The sequence below is a fragment of the Dunckerocampus dactyliophorus genome, chromosome 11, assembly GCF_027744805.1.
Source record: "Dunckerocampus dactyliophorus isolate RoL2022-P2 chromosome 11, RoL_Ddac_1.1, whole genome shotgun sequence".
Classification (NCBI taxonomy): domain Eukaryota; kingdom Metazoa; phylum Chordata; class Actinopteri; order Syngnathiformes; family Syngnathidae; genus Dunckerocampus; species Dunckerocampus dactyliophorus.
Window position 1 is genome coordinate 26253860 of NC_072829.1, and position 18745 is coordinate 26272604.

The 18745-nt window shown below is 41.4% G+C and overlaps 3 protein-coding genes across 7 annotated transcripts in view; 1 reads left to right on the forward strand and 2 right to left on the reverse strand.

The window, feature by feature from the left end:
• Positions 1-24: 24 nt before the first annotated feature.
• LOC129190112 (SLC35A4 upstream open reading frame protein) lies at positions 25-1427 on the reverse strand. Its single transcript, XM_054792515.1, has 3 exons — positions 1147-1427; positions 740-838; positions 25-369 (listed from the first exon to the last, which is right to left on the reverse strand). The coding sequence occupies exons 1-3, from the start codon at positions 1159-1161 to the stop codon at positions 172-174; spliced, it is 312 nt and encodes a 103-aa protein (XP_054648490.1). The 5' UTR covers positions 1162-1427; the 3' UTR covers positions 25-171.
• Positions 1181-12282, forward strand: hmgxb3 (HMG box domain containing 3). Its single transcript, XM_054792497.1, has 21 exons — positions 1181-1666; positions 2096-2242; positions 2329-2503; positions 2665-3141; positions 3237-3320; positions 3427-3561; positions 5316-5542; positions 5618-5703; positions 5796-5873; positions 6009-6082; positions 6170-6271; positions 7227-7367; positions 7476-7789; positions 7919-8046; positions 8388-8519; positions 8602-8786; positions 8858-9080; positions 9764-9897; positions 10342-10461; positions 10529-10738; positions 11307-12282. Exons 2-21 carry the CDS (start codon positions 2109-2111, stop codon positions 11838-11840), a joined length of 3693 nt encoding a protein of 1230 aa, XP_054648472.1. The 5' UTR covers positions 1181-1666; positions 2096-2108; the 3' UTR covers positions 11841-12282.
• The window catches only part of LOC129190106 (macrophage colony-stimulating factor 1 receptor 1-like), a 20177-nt gene continuing 12573 nt past the window's right edge, over positions 11142-18745 (reverse strand). For 3 of the 5 annotated variants that reach the window (XM_054792499.1, XM_054792500.1, XM_054792501.1), the window contains 2 exons: positions 17507-17618; positions 13058-15101 (listed from right to left, as the gene is read on the reverse strand). In XM_054792499.1, the coding sequence (XP_054648474.1) occupies positions 14949-15101; positions 17507-17618 (265 nt within the window). In that variant the 3' untranslated portion in view covers positions 13058-14948. Of the gene's footprint in view, positions 11515-13057; positions 15102-17412; positions 17619-18745 lie in introns of those variants that run through there. The other 2 variants (XM_054792503.1, XM_054792502.1) reach the window with 2 other exon arrangements.

The window sequence follows — 18745 nt, forward strand, 5'->3', positions numbered from 1 at the left end:
ATTAAATAGTAAACTAACTGCAGTGCAAATCAGATGGTATGGAAAATAAAATCAAACAAGAAAACATGAAATGTGAGGACCAAACCTTGTCAGTCTTACATGATAAATAAGAGTCAACAGCTCTTTCTTTTTTTAGTCCGTCCCTGACGAAACAAGCAGGAGCACCAGGCTCTACTTTCTCCCTTTTTTCAAGTTGTCAAGAAACTCTTTCACCGTCCTTTCAACATTGGGCACTTGGTAGTTCTGCGCCGCGTACATGCCAGTGATGGTCCCCAGCAACAATCCCACAATGGCAGAGGAGCGGAGCTTGGCCACAACATAACCAGCCAGGAAGCCCTTCAGGAACGGCGATCCTAACAGTGAGCCCCCCTGCAGGAGGAATTAAATCCATCATCATGCTCAAATTATTTTAACAAAGCATGAACTGGAAAATGAGCTGTTTTACACAATGAATACAAGGAAGACTAAAGAGATTGGAACTAAATATTGTAACAATGAAGGAAACTACCCCATACATTGATAAAAATGACTCCAAGGCAGTTTATGTACACTACTCACAAAAAGTTAGGGATATTTTGCTTTTGAGTGAAATTTCAAGACGACGCTAACATGCACTATAACCCTTATAGATAAACTTCAGAACTTTTTGCTGTTCTCCAACATGGAGGTGAACGGCAAAACTTAAAACAGAACATTTTGTTTGTCTTCGTCTGTGTTTCAGTCATTAAGAATAACGTACCTGAGGAATTCCTACAGAGATTTCGTTCTCGACTCGCTTCTGGATCTCCTCCAACTGATTTTTTAGCTGCGTCAGGTCTTTCAGCTGTTTCAGGGGATCCTAAAAATAGAAACTAGTTTTTCACCACGCAATCACAACAATTCTTCAGATTTTTTTAATGCAAACAGCAAGTGGTGCACAAATACATGCTTATGCTATTTATGGTCGTTGCCGCTGACAGATTTCTAAATAAAAGTTGAACAGAGTTCACTGACCATATAACGTCACTAAAGATGGAGTTAAGGCATTATTAAAATACGCAAATTCACAGCAAAGATGCTGTTAATGTTTTCCTTTCCTTGTAATAAATATTATAGACTGACTCGACATTCTGAATTAATGCAACTAAAACAGTTTGCCTTACTCACCTTGTCATCCGCCATTTTTTCGCATCGAATTGAGCGGTGTTCTATTAGCTAGCCTAGACTAAGCGTTTTGATTAATTAGGTCTGAGTTCGTCTCAGGCAAGAATTCTGCACACGGTAGCATTTCTAAAGCTCCACGATCAAATTAAGACCAAATATTTTCATCCTACTTCTACGTTATAGGTGTGGTTAATGTGCAAATCCGATCGATGCATATGATCTTTAGGAGCGGCTCTGCAATGCAAGTGTCACCTTCACGCGTCAAAAACGTCCTCCCTGATAGGCCCGTGTGTCCGTGTTCACGCAGCTGATTGGCTTAGAACCTTAGCAAGAAATCGCCATGTTTTTTGCCAGTCGGTGGCGAACGAAGCTACATTGCAGACATTTAACCCTCACAAATTCAATACTTTAGTGATAGCATTTGCAATATATCAATGTTGTTAATCACGATTACAATGTTCGACCTTCTTGGTGTGTTTTACATCTTTTTCAGAGCAGCGTGAAGCGCTTCGGGCCATTCGAGGTAAGACTTCAACAAGAAGCCATTTCATTGGACAATGATGTGTGAGTGCAGGCAGTATAAAGACAAGCCATTAACGCTACTTTTAAAATAGGGAAGTGCCGGTTCTTTTAACTTGTTAATGCCTCACTAATTTAGTGCTATTGGTGGGCGATATTTTATATAATTTAGCAATGACTAACGCAGTGTTATATCTCCTCTAGGTTACTAGCACTTTGTACACAGGCCTACATTATGTGGCATATGTTTTCACTTACATTCATTTGCCACTTGTTCACTTTGCACCATATCATAATATATATAAAATGCATGTCTTTTCATTTTATATTCTCTAATTTGACTGTCGTTCCCAAACATGGCTGTGTCTAAAAAAACTCAATTGAAGTTCAAATTTAATGTGTAACAACAGTTTTTAATTCAATTTGGTACTAGATCCTGGGCCATCATGGATAAGGTGGAGTTATACAAGGTAGTGAAGGTGACAGAGGAGGTGGAGAGCACGTACATACAAACACCTTCCCCCATGAAAAGAAAGCGTAAATGTAAGGAAGGCAGCGAGTTGAAATCAAAGAAGCCCAGGTAATGCTCACAGCTGTAATATTAACACATTCCTAAATTGGTGTTGAGCCCCTCCATGATGAATAATAACACAGACTGTCGTACAGGTCCGCCTACCTGCTGTACTACTTCGATGTTTATCAGATTATCCAACAGGAGACACCAAATCAGCCACAGTCTGAGATCAACAAGCGAATCAGTGAGAGCTGGAAAAGGCTCAGTGTGGCAGAGAAAGGCTACTATCTGGAAAAGGCCAAGTCGGAGAAGGAGGGTACTAATACAGTAAGGAACACGTCTTTCATTTCATTTCTGTGTGTGGGCATGGAGCAGCATTTTTCTTGCTTTTAGTTAACATGCAAGAAAGAAACTTTTTCAAAATGATCCTTAATTTTTCATTGAATAATGTAACCCTATTAATGACCTCACTTGTGTTGTTATTGCAGTTATCCCACAGCCCCTCCAAAGACCTTCCTGGCTTCCGTAAAATCCGCCCAAGAGCTAGTTACCTCATCCTGACTGAAAATCAGCAGGCAGGAGGCTCTCAGGCAGAACCTGTAGATCCTCCAGCTGAGGAAGGTGTGTCATGTATGACTCAAGATCCAAAACAGGCGCACATGCTTAGCGTGGCCTGCAAGGTGGAGGTTTCTCAGAAGTCCACTGTTCTGGATAACCTTGGGAAGCACACACAAGATGTGTCATCAACAATCCCCGGAAGCACGTCCTCCTCTTCATCGTTCATCACATCCGTGTCGCCGGCTTCCACAGATGTTTCTTTCTCACAGGGATCTGAGGATGGTACGGCAAACAGTGTTGGAGTGACAAGAAGTGAGATAAGAGACACTGCTGATGTTAACAGTATGATGACCATGCAGCACATACAAGGGGAGATGACGCAGATGGTTGCCATTATCCCCAATCAGGTGACATGTTCACATCCACCATTCATGTATACATTCAAGCACCAACATTTCAGTGTTGACTGATTGACTAATTGAAGTCTCCCTCCTCATTTCAGCCTGGGCTCAGCTCTGTGGGCCCTGTAATGATGGTTTCTGTGGGAGCCAAAGAAGAGCATGATGCTTCGCATTCATACAAGATGGTAACCTCTCGACATCCATAGCGAATATTAACTTTGAGCATATTAAAGTAAACCGCATGTACATTGGAATGACTATGAATGAATCTCGCATTTGCCCCTTTTGCAGTCTGTGAAGACATACACCAGAAGAGGTCGTGGGAGGTGTCTAAATCCTAGCTGTTCATTCGTGTACGTCACCCGCCACAAGCCAACCAAATGTCCTGAATGTGGGAGCCACCTTGGCGGCAAATGGATACCTGCAGTGAGTAGTCAATACAATGTAAAGTTGTGATTGACACATGTTGTGTATTATTGGGATCAGTTTGTTTGTAGGTCATATAGAAGTTTCACAAACTTATGAGTTACAGTCGTCCCTTGTTTATCGCAGTTCATTTGTTCCAGACCCGACAATGATAAGTCATTTTCCGGGAAGTAGGATTTAATATTAATACATTTTATAGTTGGAGCATAAAAAAAACATAGAAGCCCGTGGGCACGAAATAACACACCTATAGTCATCTTTACACTCGTATTATTCTTTGTTTACGCCACAATGCGCAACTTGTATGCTCAGGCTACGGGATCACTGCAGCGACATGAGACGGCCGCCGCTTTAAGCATAGCATGCTGCTGAGCTAACTCATTAGCCTCCAATTTATTTATTGTAAACCTAAGACAGAGTTTCAAATGGAGTGGAGACGGACAAAGTAAGAAGCTAAAAACTTACCACTTCCACACAGAATGGGAGGATAACGTTTTTTTCCCCTCTCTATCATGTTGGATATGCCATGGCTGGCTCCATGCAGTGTTAAGGTAATGTAAGGTCATGTCTCGTCAATGTAAAATTACTGGCGCCTAGTGACCAGAATACTCCGTACAGTATGACTTGTCTTTCAATATTTTTAGTAGACCGCGATACAGTGAGGGAGTGACGTTCGAACTGCAAAGTGGCGAGGGACAACTGTATACAAAATCCAGGTGAAAACACAACCTGCTCTGTTAATATAAATTAGGGTTGTCTGTTGCTATCGGCCCACCAATAATATCGGCCGATATTGCATGAAAATGTGATATCGGTCTCATTTTTTTCAGATAATGACAACCAAAGTATAGACGGACATTTACTGTTCACATGGCCACGATGACGCCACAGTTTGTTCACATCCAGTGCAAGCCCACCTCCTTTGCCCTTTCCACAGGCTCTGCCTGTACTGAAGTCGGCTAGCTCATCATTAGTCTTGACGATCTTGCCAGCTCGTCGATCTTGCTCAGTAGTGAATTCACGTTTCCCATGATAATGGAAAGTACCAAAGGCTTGAGTCTCCCCTTCCTGTAGCCCCGGTGCTACCGTCTTGATATCAATGGGTAGACAGAATCACACCGACGCCGGACGTCGCATGTCATGGCATGTAAAAATGTGCTTGAACAAACAGAGCTGCTTGAAAGGCAGCCACTCGTGGCGGTGGTGTTAATTTGACGACATAGATGGATACTTTATTACTCTGCAAGAAAAATTCACATTCCCAGTAGCTCTGCAAAATGTCATAATGAACTTAATCACAAAATAAAACCACCAAGGCAAGACATTAGAGATAAGAAAATAGAATATGAATGAATAAATAAATAAATACAAAACAGATCACGTCAAATTTGCAGTGCAATATACATAAATAATGATGATAATAAAAATAATACATAAGGTAATAAGTCCAGTACATTACTGGTATAACATTAAAAACGAAAGTTTGCATAATATGGACCTTTTAGTTAGAATCCACATGCATGGGGAGAGTGAGACGCCATGTCCAGCAGGTGGAGCTGTGGTTTACAACAGCTCATCGAGTGAGGTAGTTGGCATCTTTTGTACTTTGTAATTTCCATTACTGCAACCAGGATTAGACCAGCATCACCTGGCATGACACAGTTTTTTTCAATTGAGTCAGACTGACATGCTTATAGGTGTATTCATTTAGCGTCATTATAAATTGCCTAAATTTGGCTCCATTTCTGCATCAGGCAAAGAAAAGCAAACAAAAATGTCTCCAAGAAACCAAGGCTGTGTCAGATGTGGCCCAAACGAAGTGTGGTTCAAGCTGCCAGGCCACAACACAGGAGAGGAATGTCGATGTGGGTAAAAGCAAACGCACTGGGAGCAGAAGAGGGCGGCCCAAAAAGCAATTCCGCAGTGCAGTTTCAGCTGATGAGACAGCAGAGGGCATCAGCAAGTCACAGGAGAAAACACGGTGAGTGTCCATGCAATAATCAGTTCACAGTGCTCTATTCTGTTTTATCCTGGTCTATGATATGTTTTTGAATAGGAACGTGAAAGAAATAACAGTCCGAAGTCAAGGCAATGTGCAGAAGAGGCCTGTGAGACCCATCTTACCTGCCTATTATTGCACAGGTGAAAAAAACAGCAAAGCTTCTGTTGTCCTTCATTAAAAGCCCTGTGGTCACATTGTTTTATTACGCAATCATTGCTATATGTTCTTCCAGGTCCTGCTTTGTTCCACGTCATCACTGTTCCACCTTTGAGTGGGAAGTTTCAGATGCCAAATAACAAATCACCTACCGGTACGTCGCATCATGCTCACTATTTGTATGTCTGGATTTTCTGTTTCATATGATGTCGTTTTATTTAACAACAAAGAGAGGAAGTGAGACATTAAAAAATAGGTCAGACAATGGGGTTTTTATTCTTAACCACAGAACCACGAGAGAGTTTCTCAGGTCTCAAACCTGGCACCTTAAAACAACTCGGTCAGGAGGCCCCAGCCAAGCAGGTCCTCACACACTAACATACTGTATAACAATCATTTTAATAGATTAGATTAGCTGTTCTTCATCAGTGTATTTTCTTTTTTATATAGGGCTCACCTGTTTCTTCAAGCCAAACTGTTGCTTCAGTACCTGATAAGAAAACGACCATTGTGTCAGTCGTGCCTTTCAATCAGGTGATAGTTGGCGATTTTGTAAGTGTACCTTTCAGAAACCTTATACAGTTGTCCCTTGTTTATTGTGGTTAATTGGTTCCGGACCCGCGATAAGGGAATTTCCTGCAATGTAGGATTCAATATTAATAAAATAATAAATAATAAATTATTTTTGTAGTTATGGCATAGAAAACCTGTTTATAAATAGTTTTTTTTTTACATTATTAGAGCCTTGTAGACATGTAATAACACCCCTATAGTTACATTTATATACCCCACATAGTAGATATAATCAAAGGGGGAAAAAAAAAGATACATATAAATAAGATAACATAGGCTCACGTTAGCAGTTCCTCGTTGTTTTTTCTGGACAACGTGCTTCCTGCCGTGGCTATTGTATCATCGATGTATTGTAATGGTGGCTTTAAATGGCTTGTATTACCCAGTAGAGTAGACATGATAAGAGTAACTAAGACATTTAAGACGTAAATAAAACTCCTGTGTCACAGTAAATATCTTTAGTAGGGGTGGACAGATGTGTGGAGGACAGAAAGTGACATCAGAGGTTGAGTTGAGTTTTAGCTTGTCACCCCAACAGTAACCCCTGTTTGTTATGACTGTTCTTTTTGGTGCTTGTCTTACCAAGCAATTACTGACACCTAGTGGCCAATGTAGAATACTACTTACACAATTAGAACACTTCTTCTGCCTGCTATTTGTATTTTAGTTCATTTAGTTAGTTTGTTTAGCCATTTTGATGCTTGAAAATGCCTAATTTAGGCCAGTAAGTACAATTTGTGGAACTATGCAAGTTTGTTTTACTAATAATAGACCATATTCAACAACAAAACAACAACAACAAAAACACGCTAGACTGAGGGCGCGATGTTCAAACTGCGATGTAGCAAGGGACAACTGTAACATATTTATATATGTCTATTCCATTAATTCATCCTGTCTGTCCTTTTTTGTTTTGTTTTGTTTTTAAACTAAGGACCTGGGATTGTCTACAGCAAGAGGCAGGGGTCGCTGTACGAACCCGCTGTGTAACTACATGTATAAAAACAGACACAAGCCGTTGGTGTGCCCTAAATGTGGCTATGAGCTGGCCCAGAGGAACCCCAAAGGAACTAAGGTGAAAAATTCATGGAATTTTGAGCTGTGAAATGTGGGGCAAAAAAAAAGTAGTAGCTATCTTTTCCCATTTTAGCTGCTTCAGTCTTTGTCATCGTCTGTTTTACAGTCAGTGAGACTGGTTGATCCACACCAGCCGCTGAGTCCTGCCCAGAAAGACCTACAGCGCCAATCCACCTTGCAGCTGCTTCGCCATTGCCTGCAGATTCCAGAGAGCGAGGCTGAGCTCCAGGAAACGCTAACCCTCATCCAGGAGCTCAACAGTCTTCAGATTGTCTTGGTTCAATCGGGACAGCAGGAGCAGGAACAGGATGGGGATGTTGAGACGGAGACCCTGGTGGAGACAGGCTGGCCTCAGTTTTATGAATCATCAGCCACACAGTGTGGCCTGTGCAATGGAACTCTTTACAAAGGAGCTCAGAGGTAAGAAGATGGGAACTTTATTGACAAAGTTCCCCATTTCTGCTTCCGTTTTTATGACTGTTCATCATTATCGCCTTGTTGTGTTGATATCTGCTTCCTCAACAACATACTTTGTGTATGTGTACCAAGCACAATAGCAGGACAGGAGGACTGCTGGCTACTTACTGAGGCGCTGATCCAGACCGCATCTGTGCAGCTCAAAGTGTGTCTCAATGCACAGTGTCTGGCTCTGCACAGCTTCACCGACCTGCATCCAGGTAAAGAACTCTCACCTCTCTTGCCAGCCCCTTTCTTTTATGTCGGTATGAAGGCTTACGAGGCTTAACACAACACAAAAACAAACACATGAACATGTGCCTCGTTGTCCAAAGGTATCCCAAATGGCAAGTTAGCTTATTTCACCATTGGTCACACCTTTTCAACTGGTTGCCACTTCATTTTAGTTCCCAGAAAAGCAAATAAGATGCTTTTTGTAGTGTGATATTCAGGGACTTAAAACAACAAATCTAAAAATTGTCCTGACTAAGCCATGCCTTCGTCTACCACTCATTTCTGAGATATTTAAAGCTGTTTGAGTCTCATTCATTTTCTTTGGCAGGTTTGTTCAACATTGGGAACAGACTGCTGGTTAGTATTGATCTGTTGCTGAAGATCCGAGCCAAAATCAGAATGGGACACCCACCCTCTCAGGTTGCCACGACCATATTGGACCATGCCCCCAATCATCCTGGTAACATAACAAGCACCGTAGGATCATTTCATTTAATAGCACATTATTTAAAATCGTCCTGTGTCTCTTGTGTTTGCGTTAGTCCACACGTTAAGCCCAGAGGAGACGTCCCAAATTGAAGAGCTTCTCCTGGTGGGCTACTGGGCCTTCGAGAGCCTGACAGTGCGAGATTACAACGACATGATCTGCGGCGTTTGTGGCGTCGCTCCCAAGTTGGAGATTGCCAGGCGACACCCAAACAACGTGTTGGAGCTGAAGAATGTGGAGGTGAATCAAAAAGAACTGCAGCAGTATTTAAACAACGTTTCTGGAGTGTTGACCTCGGGATTTCTCCGTAGTTCACCTGGCCGCAGGTTTCAGTGTCAGACGAGGTGCATGTGGATGACTTCTGGCTGACCATGGAGAGTGAGGCCATCGAGCAGGCGGCTTTCCCCGCTGACATCCCCATCACGCGGATGGATGCTTCCATTATCGCCCCCTTCATCCCTCCGCTGATGAGGAGCCCTGCTGTCATCAACACAGAGAAGGACAAGATCATGACACAAACACAGCAGCCTTCAGGTACGTTTTAATCTCCGGCTGTATTACAGCTTTTATACTACCAAAGTTATCAAATAAATACACTTAATTTAATAAAACTAACGTACAATCAGGACACATTTTAAGAGCTGACAGATCAAATATAATGACAGGAGACGCAACGGCCAGAAGCAGTGGCGCCAACCAACCATTTATGTCTGGAACATACCAAACAACACTCCTAATTATATACTATAAATACTGTATATGCCATACTTATGTGTTTTCTTTCTTCCAATTACGCTTCTACTGTGCTAAACAACGCATGGCACAACTGCTCTACATTTGAAACTGCAACAGATCAGATTATTCTTCCTGCAGACGCTTGTTGCCAGGCAGACTTCATGTTGCACAATAATGTCCATTCCCAATTCAAATAATAACAAATTGGTACATGCCACAAAGCATGTAAAAATAGCGTGTAAATGTATAACTAAAATGATGACTAAAATAAAAGAGGTGACAGTCTTTTAAGAAGTTAAAAGATTGTTTTAGGGAATTAGAGAAAGGGCAGAATATACGAGCTGAGGAGTGAAACCAGCATATTAAGACCAGGAACACTATGTGACCTGTAGGAAAATAAGCAGAAAAGATGCTGATTACTGTGATTGTTGATATTTGCTTTTTTTTGTACTCTGTTTCTAAATGTTTCGCTCCTGTTTCAGGAGATCCGTCAGTTTTGGTGCGCCTCTTTCACAATGGTGAGCTGAAACCTGACAAGATGGACGATCACAGTGAGGACGAGCTGAGAGCTATTCTGGAGCGCTGCGGGGCAAGCGTCTCCCCGGACTCCAGTAAGGTGTGTTTGTGGCAAAGACGTGTATCTCGCCTTTTCACACCTGTACCGTTTCTCACAAGAGCACACTACTCGCAGTAATGATCGCTTTCGGGGCAGGTATCTAAATAGACGCTTTTACGATTTTATCCTAATTAATATCCCGCACGGCATGTGGGGAAGCCCACGTGCACACATCCCCAACAGGAAGATACGCAGCATTAGATTAGATTAGATTAGATTTTTAAGGGCGTATCAATTACTCAGTTTTTCACTATTCACATGTGGTCTTGGAACAGAACCCTCATGCAAAGTGGGAATCTACTGTACAAGCTGGTCACTGACTACTCTAAAGTATATCCAAGTTTACTTCCTGGTATTGTCCCTTGAGAAGATATGATAAAATGATTGTGTACTCACATACAGTACGTACGTACTTAAATGCTGTTTTGTCTCTCTCCCTTTAAGAATGAGCTGCTCTCTTCACTGATCTCCATGTGCACGCTTGCTCACAGTGGCCTCCCCACAGCCCCTCAGCCCCCACAACACCTCACTGCTGGCAAACTGTCCAAAGTCTGCCCCCATAAGGTAACAACAAAGCACAACGTGTGACACAGTGAGAGCATCTTTTCAGACTAAAGAATTATGCGTGCAGGTCGTGTGCGGTTCCAAGTACTTGGTGAGAGGAGAGACGGCCCGGGACCACGTGGACCTGCTACTGTCCTCTCGTTACTGGCCTCCAGTCTATGTCAGTGACTGCGCTCGGCAGGTGGCGCTCTGTACGGACATGCGGTACCCAGAAACAGCCGCCCAGATGTGGGGAAAGAACCAGGGCTGCTTCTCTGACCCCTTCAACAAGCCAGAGGTACTTCACTACTCAATGAAACCTGGATATAACTTATAATAGCAGGCACAGAAAGATAAAGACGTGTTCATGTCTCATAAGGATTGTGGATGATGGGCAAAATTCCAAAAACAGTGCAGTTTCCCTTTTAAGACGAGATTTTTGGTGCTTGCCAACAATGGACAGTAAAACATGCTGCCTGTCACCCGCACATCGATTGTTGTCATCTTCTCTCTTTTATACATGGGGAAATCACGGTAGCATGAAAGGTCCGCCACAGCTGGCAGCACTCATGCAGCTCCACACAATGACACTACCACCACCATGCTTGACTGCAGACAAATACAAGTACAAGTACAAGTACCTGTGTCCTACTACTTACTTGTGTTGCCAGCTATTTAGACAATAATGGATGTGTGTTGACTCATTTTCAATGGAAAGTAAATCTTTCCTGCTGTACAAGCTGTACACTGACTCCTCTAAAGTATAGCCAAGTTTACGTTTAGAGTTTTGTCCTTTTTGAGAACAGGGTTTTTTAGTTTTAAGGTATTTCAGTGTCTGATCCCAGTTCTTCTTATGTGTTCCTCAGCTGGTGTCATGTGGTGAGCTGCAGGAGAAGCCGTACACCGCAGACCTCTCAGTGTTGGAGGACATCCAGCAGCTTCACCCTCTCACTAAATCTTCCTCCTGCTGGTTGGTGCATCCTCCTAAATCATCTCAGAGGCAGGAGAGCGCCCTTCTGGAGCACCATTCCATGGCTTTGTGCAGAGACCTGGAGCCCCTCATCAGCGCCGTCACTGCAATTGACAAGGAAGAGGATGAGGAGGCAACGCGGAGCGATAAGAGTTCAGCTGAAAAAGCGCAGGAGTGTTCTTCAGTCAACCGTTTAAGGACACAACCCGTGGTTTTCAACAACCCGGCACATTACTACCTTTACAACCGTCTGCAGGATTTTCTTGTCAGCAGGGACATCGTGAGTCAACAGATCAGCCAAGTGGTGAAGCTGTGCCAGCCCGGGGAGGTGGTCATCCGTGACACGTTGTACCGGCTGGGCGTGGCAAACATCAAGACGGAGCGGGAGGTAGGTGGAGTGTCGGAGGAAGAGATTGAAAACTCTGATTGAAAACCGAGTGGACGGCGACGCCTGGCTCCACCTGAACCATCGCCGAGCTTCAACGTGAAGCAGAAACGACCAATCTTGAATGTTTAATTCACTCCAGATTATTCAAACGCTCATCGAAGTGTAGTGTAAATGTTAACGCCTTTTAAATTAAACATTTTAAATCATTATTTATCAAAAAGGAAGTGACAGTTTGTTTTTAATGTTCATAATAATAATAATAATCATAAGTGAAAGAATAAGTTGTTTGGATTTGTAAAAATGATAACTTGTGTTGTAAATGTTGACGTGTGGTCTTTTGACTGTTCTTGTGAGATTGTATTCGTCACGCTGGGCTTGTCTTCAACTCAGGCCAAGCTCACGCTGTAGTCACGGTGTGAGAGGCGCCCAAATGTACTGTGATAACAATAAAACGTGCAGCGAAACTATTCGTACACTCATCAAATTTGGAGTACATTTCTATTTGTTGAAGGGGTAGCATGTATTGCAGGGGTGTCCAAACTATTTCCACTGAGGGCCGCATACTGAAAAATCAAAAGATGCTGGGGCCGCTTTTACATAAAAAAAAAAAACGCAAACTAAATATTTAATCCATCCATCTTCTATACCTTCCATACCTTCTATACCGCTCCTCCTCTTTAGAGTCGCGGGGGCATGCTGGAGCCTGTCCCAGCTGACTTGGGCGACAGGCGGGGTACACCCTGGACTGGTCGCCAGCCAATCGCCGGGCCATTTACACTCACATTCATACCTATGGAATACCTACCAATTTAGAGTTGCCAATTAACCAAACCTGCATGTTTTGGGAATGTGGGAGGAAACCAGAGAAAACCCACACACACACGGGGAGAACATCGAACCCAGGTCTTCCCGATCTCCAGACTGTTCCTGTGTTGGCCAACATGCTAACCACTAGACCACCGTGCAGCCTGAATATTATATATATATATATATATATATATATATATATAATATTATACTAAAATAAAATAAACATGTTTTTAATATATATAATATAAAATTAAATATAAAAAATGTAAAAAAAAAATAAATAAAATATAATAAAATATATTATTATAATATATATATATATATATATATATATATATATATATATATATATATATATTTACACATATAAAATATATGTATTCATTTTTTCATACTATTATTATACTAGAGTACAAACATCACACACAATTCAGGAGTTTCATTATAAAGTAAAGCTTTTATTCCAAACTCATCTTAGCAAAGAGCTCACAACTTGTACATTCACGACAATGGATAACCTTTTCTGAATGCTAAAATGATAAAGACAATTCTTGATATACATGAGGAGATACAGTATATACATGAACAGGAATCACACATGCGCGCATTTGCAGTTCCCATCTCTCACAGCTTAAATGTTACCTTCAAATCCAGGCGGCAGTGTAGGCTGATGGCGACATGTGGGCACAAGTCACAAGATTATATGGAACTCCACAAGCTAATACAAAAACACCGTGCCTTGAAAAAACAAACAAGAGTCAAAAACATTCATGTTGTCAAGCAAAAAAAAAAATAAAAAAAATTCCTTCTGTCCGTTACAGGGTTTTTCAGACTTTTCATGAGTGAAAAGCTTTTTGAATGATTGTCAAACAAGCACACACACAATGATTTTTTAAAATTATTGTTGGTTGTGGTTGTTTTTTCAAAATATCATTTATGTACAGCATATGTCAATACATTCATTATTTGAGTACATTTAGGGAAGAAAGCTACCACATTGGTCTGAAAGTAAGACAGTAGTTTTACCCTAAAAGGTCGTCTTATATTCGGGGTTTAGCGATTAATACAGTGGAACCAAGAAACAACAAATAATGTCAATCCAATTCAGGAAGCCAGAAATGTCAACACGAAACACGTTTTTAGAGTTTTACAATTATAGTTTTACATGCAGAAAACCATTCGAAATGCATATAAATGATGAATGAAAGGGATAAATGAACATTTAAGACGGTATTTTCCACAGAAGAAGTTTTTAAAAGACAAGTCGTCTTATATTTGAGGTCTCCAGATGAATAATTGCGCTATTTTACTTTGGTTAGGGCATAATATTTGACACAGCCACTGAAATTGATGTGATCTAATTACCATGTTGGCCTGAATATAAGACGGTATTTTCACCACTAAAAGTCGTAAAAAGACAAGTCATTATATACAAACCAGCGACTTGGACGGAAAGTGGGGGAAAAAAGAGGTTGGGCAGGTAAGCAAATGTTATGAAGGCAATTTTAAGATAAAAATGAAGCGGAGTCATCAAACAATAAAATATGACAAATGAAATATGACTTCACTGATTCATTTGCTCTTTTTTTGTGGAAAAATGGGTGTTGAAAAAGACAGGTCGTCTTATATTCGAGGTCTAGAGTTTTATACATGCAAACCAACAGGTGACACCGGCTGATTTCTCCCTAAGCGAGTCAGAGCTTTTTACCTCACTCAAAAATAATAATGACATGGATTTTTGTCTTTAAATGCTCCCCCCCCCCAAAAAAACAGGTCTTAAACATTTGCCTGAATACAGTAACTCCCAATTTGTGTGTTTAGCTAAAAAAGTTGCTCTATCCTATCATGGATCCATTGGTTGCCCTGGCCAGGTCACATGGACTCCATTGCTCCTGCATTGCCCTGAACCTGTTGATAATTGATTTGACTTAAGCGGGGTGATCACATGTCTCCGCCAAGGCACGGCTCCTGTAACGGTGTCACAAGAGACGGCGCTATGACCAAAGTGTGGAAGGCAAAGACAACGCTGTCTTTCTCTGCCTCCTTCACAGTCCATTTGGCACGCTTTAGCTGGGGAAAAACAGGCAGTTCAATTCAAGTGATCAGAGAAGAAAACCTAGCTTGTCTACGGTCGCACAGCCACAGTGCGCTTGCTTTAAAAACCTCCCGTACTGCAGAGTAGCTGATGAACTTTTGCACAGATTGAGCGACAAACAGTCCGTGAGGGGATATAATGACCGCGCTTGTTTCCTGCGGTCACGACGTCTGTGGGTGTGGCTTCTTCCACCAGCTAACGCCCGATGCCACATTGCTCCTCCCGAGGCTTGTTCATCAACTGATTCAGCAAAACTGGTAGTTGTTGGTCTTCATCAAAGGCTGCTCCACTTCCTCGGCCGGATCACAAGACTGGTCGAAGGGGTCGTCGCAGCACTTGGGCTCGTCACACTCTTCGCCCTCCGTGACCTGCCCCTGCTGCACATTCTGGTAAATGAGCTGGGGAGCAAACAGCATCGGGGGAGTTGGAGTTGGGTTGTCGGAGAAGAAAACGCACACGTCCTTCATGAGTTATAGATGTTTCCGTCAAATCAAGACTTACTTGACAACCACCCAAATAAGATGTTATCTCAAAAAAACCCAAATGAATTAGATTGGTTTGACAGCACGGCTGATTAAGTCTGTTGTCCGAGTCTCCCCAGGGTTCCTACGGATATTACATTTCAAAATGCCGTACTGTTCTCAGACTCAGCAAATACTCGCGTATCACTAGAGCTGCAACAATTAATCAATAACAATTATAGGGTATCTGATTCATTGTTTTTTTGTTTAAAAATGCAGGACGCACGGTGGCCTGGTGGTTAGCGTGTTGGCCACACAGTCAGGAGATTTGGAAGATCTGGGTTGGTATCATACAGTATGCTAGGGCATCTCTGTGTGGAGTTAGCATGTTCTCCCCGTGCGTGGGTTTCCTCCGCGTACTCCGGCTTCCTCCCATGTTCCAGAAATGTGCATGTTAGCTTAATTAGAGACGCTACATTGTCCACATGTGTGAATGGTTGTTTATTTAAATGTGGTGGCTGGTGACCAGTCCAGGGTGTACCCCGCCTCTTGCCTGAAATTAGCTGGGATAGGCTCCAGCATACCCCCACCACCCGAAGGAGGACAAGCGGCATAGAAAATGAATAAATGAATAAAAAAAATGTAAATATCTTCTGATTTCAACCTCTCAAGTGTGAATACGTTTTCCTAAATCATTCATTATTGGCACGTGCTACATTGTAGAAATCAAATTAAACCAAAAAACCCAGCAAAAATGGGAAAAATAGAGCAGATATGAAATGTTTATACTAATAACTAGGGGTTTCACGAGATACCCAGATTGGGTCCACGGGAACGGGACGATATTTTATCATTCATTTGAAGGAAAGTACAATAAAAAAATACGAGTGGACAAACAAACTTTTCTTTAGCCGAGTCACAGAACCAGGCAGGTGTATTGTGAAATGTTTCTTGTCCCACAAATTGACGCTATACAATATTGTCAACATTTTTTGAGACCGAATTAACCACTTTTGTGATATTTTGCAATATTTTCTATAATATGTCATCATTCACTTTGTAAAGTTGCGGAATTGTCATTTGTGACATGTACTGTATTTTCCCACAGGCGATTTGGATCGTCTGTCAAACGTTTGCAGCATTTCTAGAAATGCTGGCTTTTCAACCGCATTCAAGAGCAGCATTTCTTTTGCGATGACTTTCTTTTTGACTTTCGTTTGTATCAGTGATCGCCAGAATGAAGGTTCGGCATCTCGATGTGTCGTTCTTTTTCCCACATGGGAAGGTGGTTTGTTGCCTTTATGTTGCGACCACTTTCAAATAAATTCAGCATACCGGCTTGTTCGTGTTGATGGGCTCACCTTGCAATTTAATATTCCCACACGGGGGCTGCGGCATTTGGCTTTGCAAGCATCTTTTTCCCTCCTAATTTCCACAACATTACCTTGCATTGTCCCTCACGAGGCTTCACTCTTTTTCCGTGCGTGTATGCTAGCCTATGACTGACAAGAGGTCTCACGCTCTTCGCCGTTGTTCTATGAAGCGTGTATGTGCTGAACCCATGCACAGAGTGAACTCCCTTCCTGCCTCTTTGGAGGTGAGAGACAAGGACAACTGACACGCATGCACATTGCAATATATGGAGGCCGGCATTTTCATTTATCTGTGAGTTATTTATCTATTTATTATCGCTAGACAGTTTTCTCGTCACTTTTTAATCACGTGAGGTCTTGTGACACCCCTACTGATTAATAATTAAACAAAGCTTTGTCTTTAAATATTTATCATGTCTTTTTAGCCTTTTTACAAAATTCTAAAATACTAGAGTGGTCCCCCTCTGCACGCTTCGATTTTCAGTATGTGGCCCACGATGGAAAAGTTTGGACACCCCTGGTCTAGGGCCTAACTGATTAATGGAAACAGATGAATCGACTACGGAAAAAGCATTACTTGGAATCCATACTGTACGCCGTTATATCAGCACGTCATTTCCAGGAGATTGCAGCTGGGTAATGTAGCTCATACAACGGGTTGGAGGAGCATAAGAGCAGAGGGCTGACCTTGTCAACCTTCCCAAATGGTTTCCAGGATGTGTCGCTCAGTGTGAAAAACAGATTCATCCATTTCTTTTGGGTTTTTTTTAGCTATTCATAATTTTCCCTTTTAGAAAACAGAACAGTCTTGGAAACGTGAATATTTTTCCATACTTTTCCAGAACATTAGAAATTTCTAAAATCAAAATCCATACTTGAGTAGGAACGCTGTTTCCCTGTCTGAGGAGTCACATGGCCTCATGAGAACACGGTTGCTCCGTGGTGGTGGTCGTGCTGCAGGGCGCTCACCTGTCCTTGCTCCGTTTGCTCGCCAAGTAGCTGTTGTATCATGTGACTGATCTTGCTGAAATTGGGCCGCTCCGTGGGCTCCAGATGCCAGCACATCTTCATGACGGTATAGCTGCGATGAAAGGGTTGCATTTTCAGGCGTTGAGGTTATTGACCAACCGTTTTTATGGCACGTTTATCGATCAAGGCACATACATGAAAGACGCCAACAAATTAAAGAACTCACAAAGACCTGACGCAGCTGAAGGTCAACAACAGTCGGCAATAACCACTCCACAATAACGGATGATGCCAAATTCAGCAATATTAACAAAAACATTTGATTGATTACCACCGATAAGCTTTTGCTCAATCTACATACAGGAATGACTTAGAAATTGTGCGATTCAGTCGACATTTTTACTCTCGTATTCATCCTCAATGTTTTTTATTTACTTGGTCTATTTCATGTCTGCACTAATTATAACTTATTTCTTATTTATCACTTTATCAATTTATTCCTATTTTACCACTTTTATTACATTTTAATCCTATATTGTCCTTATTGTTCAATTTCTATTTCTTCATTTTCCTGAGCACTGCGCAAGGTTCACAGTGTCATTATTTCAACTCCTATTTGCGTCTTGATACGTTTTGAAAACCAGACTTTGGTGGCCCGCGGCTGTTTTTTTATCGGCCCGCGGCACATTCTAGACATATTATTTAACAAGAAAACAAACAACAACAAAAAAACAGCAGCAAAAATGGAAGAATAAAGATAAAGAATATAATCAAAATATTGAGAGAAAAAGTTGTAATCTAATGAGAGAAAAGTCTAAATTTTAAGAGAACAACATCATGAAAAATAACATCATTTTAGTAGCATAAAGTTGAAATAATAATCAAAAAAGGTGTAATATAAGCAAACTAAGCAATAAATAAAGTTGTAATTTTAATTTTAAAAAAGTGTTTTTGAGAATGTTGTGAGAATAAAGAATGTTATGAGAATAAAGAATGTTATGAGAATAAGGAATGTTATGAGAATAAATCTATCATGTGAAAAAAGCCATCATGACAGGAAGAAAATTTACAAGAAGAAAGTGGAAATATTTGGAAAATAAAAAAAACAAACAGCAGAAATGGAAAAAAAACATGTAATTTTACAAGAACAAAGTCAAAATATTAAGGGATAAAAAGCCATATTGTAATGAGAAAAAATGGCTATTTTATGAGAATAAAAGGCGTAATATTATGAGGCAT

What these genes read in the sequence shown, in the direction of transcription:
- hmgxb3 (XM_054792497.1), top strand. Translation starts at nt 2,109, where the DNA reads ATGGATAAGGTGGAGTTATACAAGGTAGTGAAGGTGACAGAGGAGGTG. An exon ending in AGGTGATAGTTGGCGATTTT is followed by an intron (nt 6,272 to 7,226) that starts GTAAGTGTACCT and finishes TTTTAAACTAAG; the next exon opens with GACCTGGGATTGTCTACAGC. An exon ending in ACAAACACAGCAGCCTTCAG is followed by an intron (nt 9,081 to 9,763) that starts GTACGTTTTAAT and finishes CTCCTGTTTCAG; the next exon opens with GAGATCCGTCAGTTTTGGTG.
- LOC129190112 (XM_054792515.1), bottom strand. An exon ending in TCTCTGTAGGAATTCCTCAG is followed by an intron (nt 370 to 739) that starts GTACGTTATTCT and finishes TTCCTCCTGCAG; the next exon opens with GGGGGCTCACTGTTAGGATC.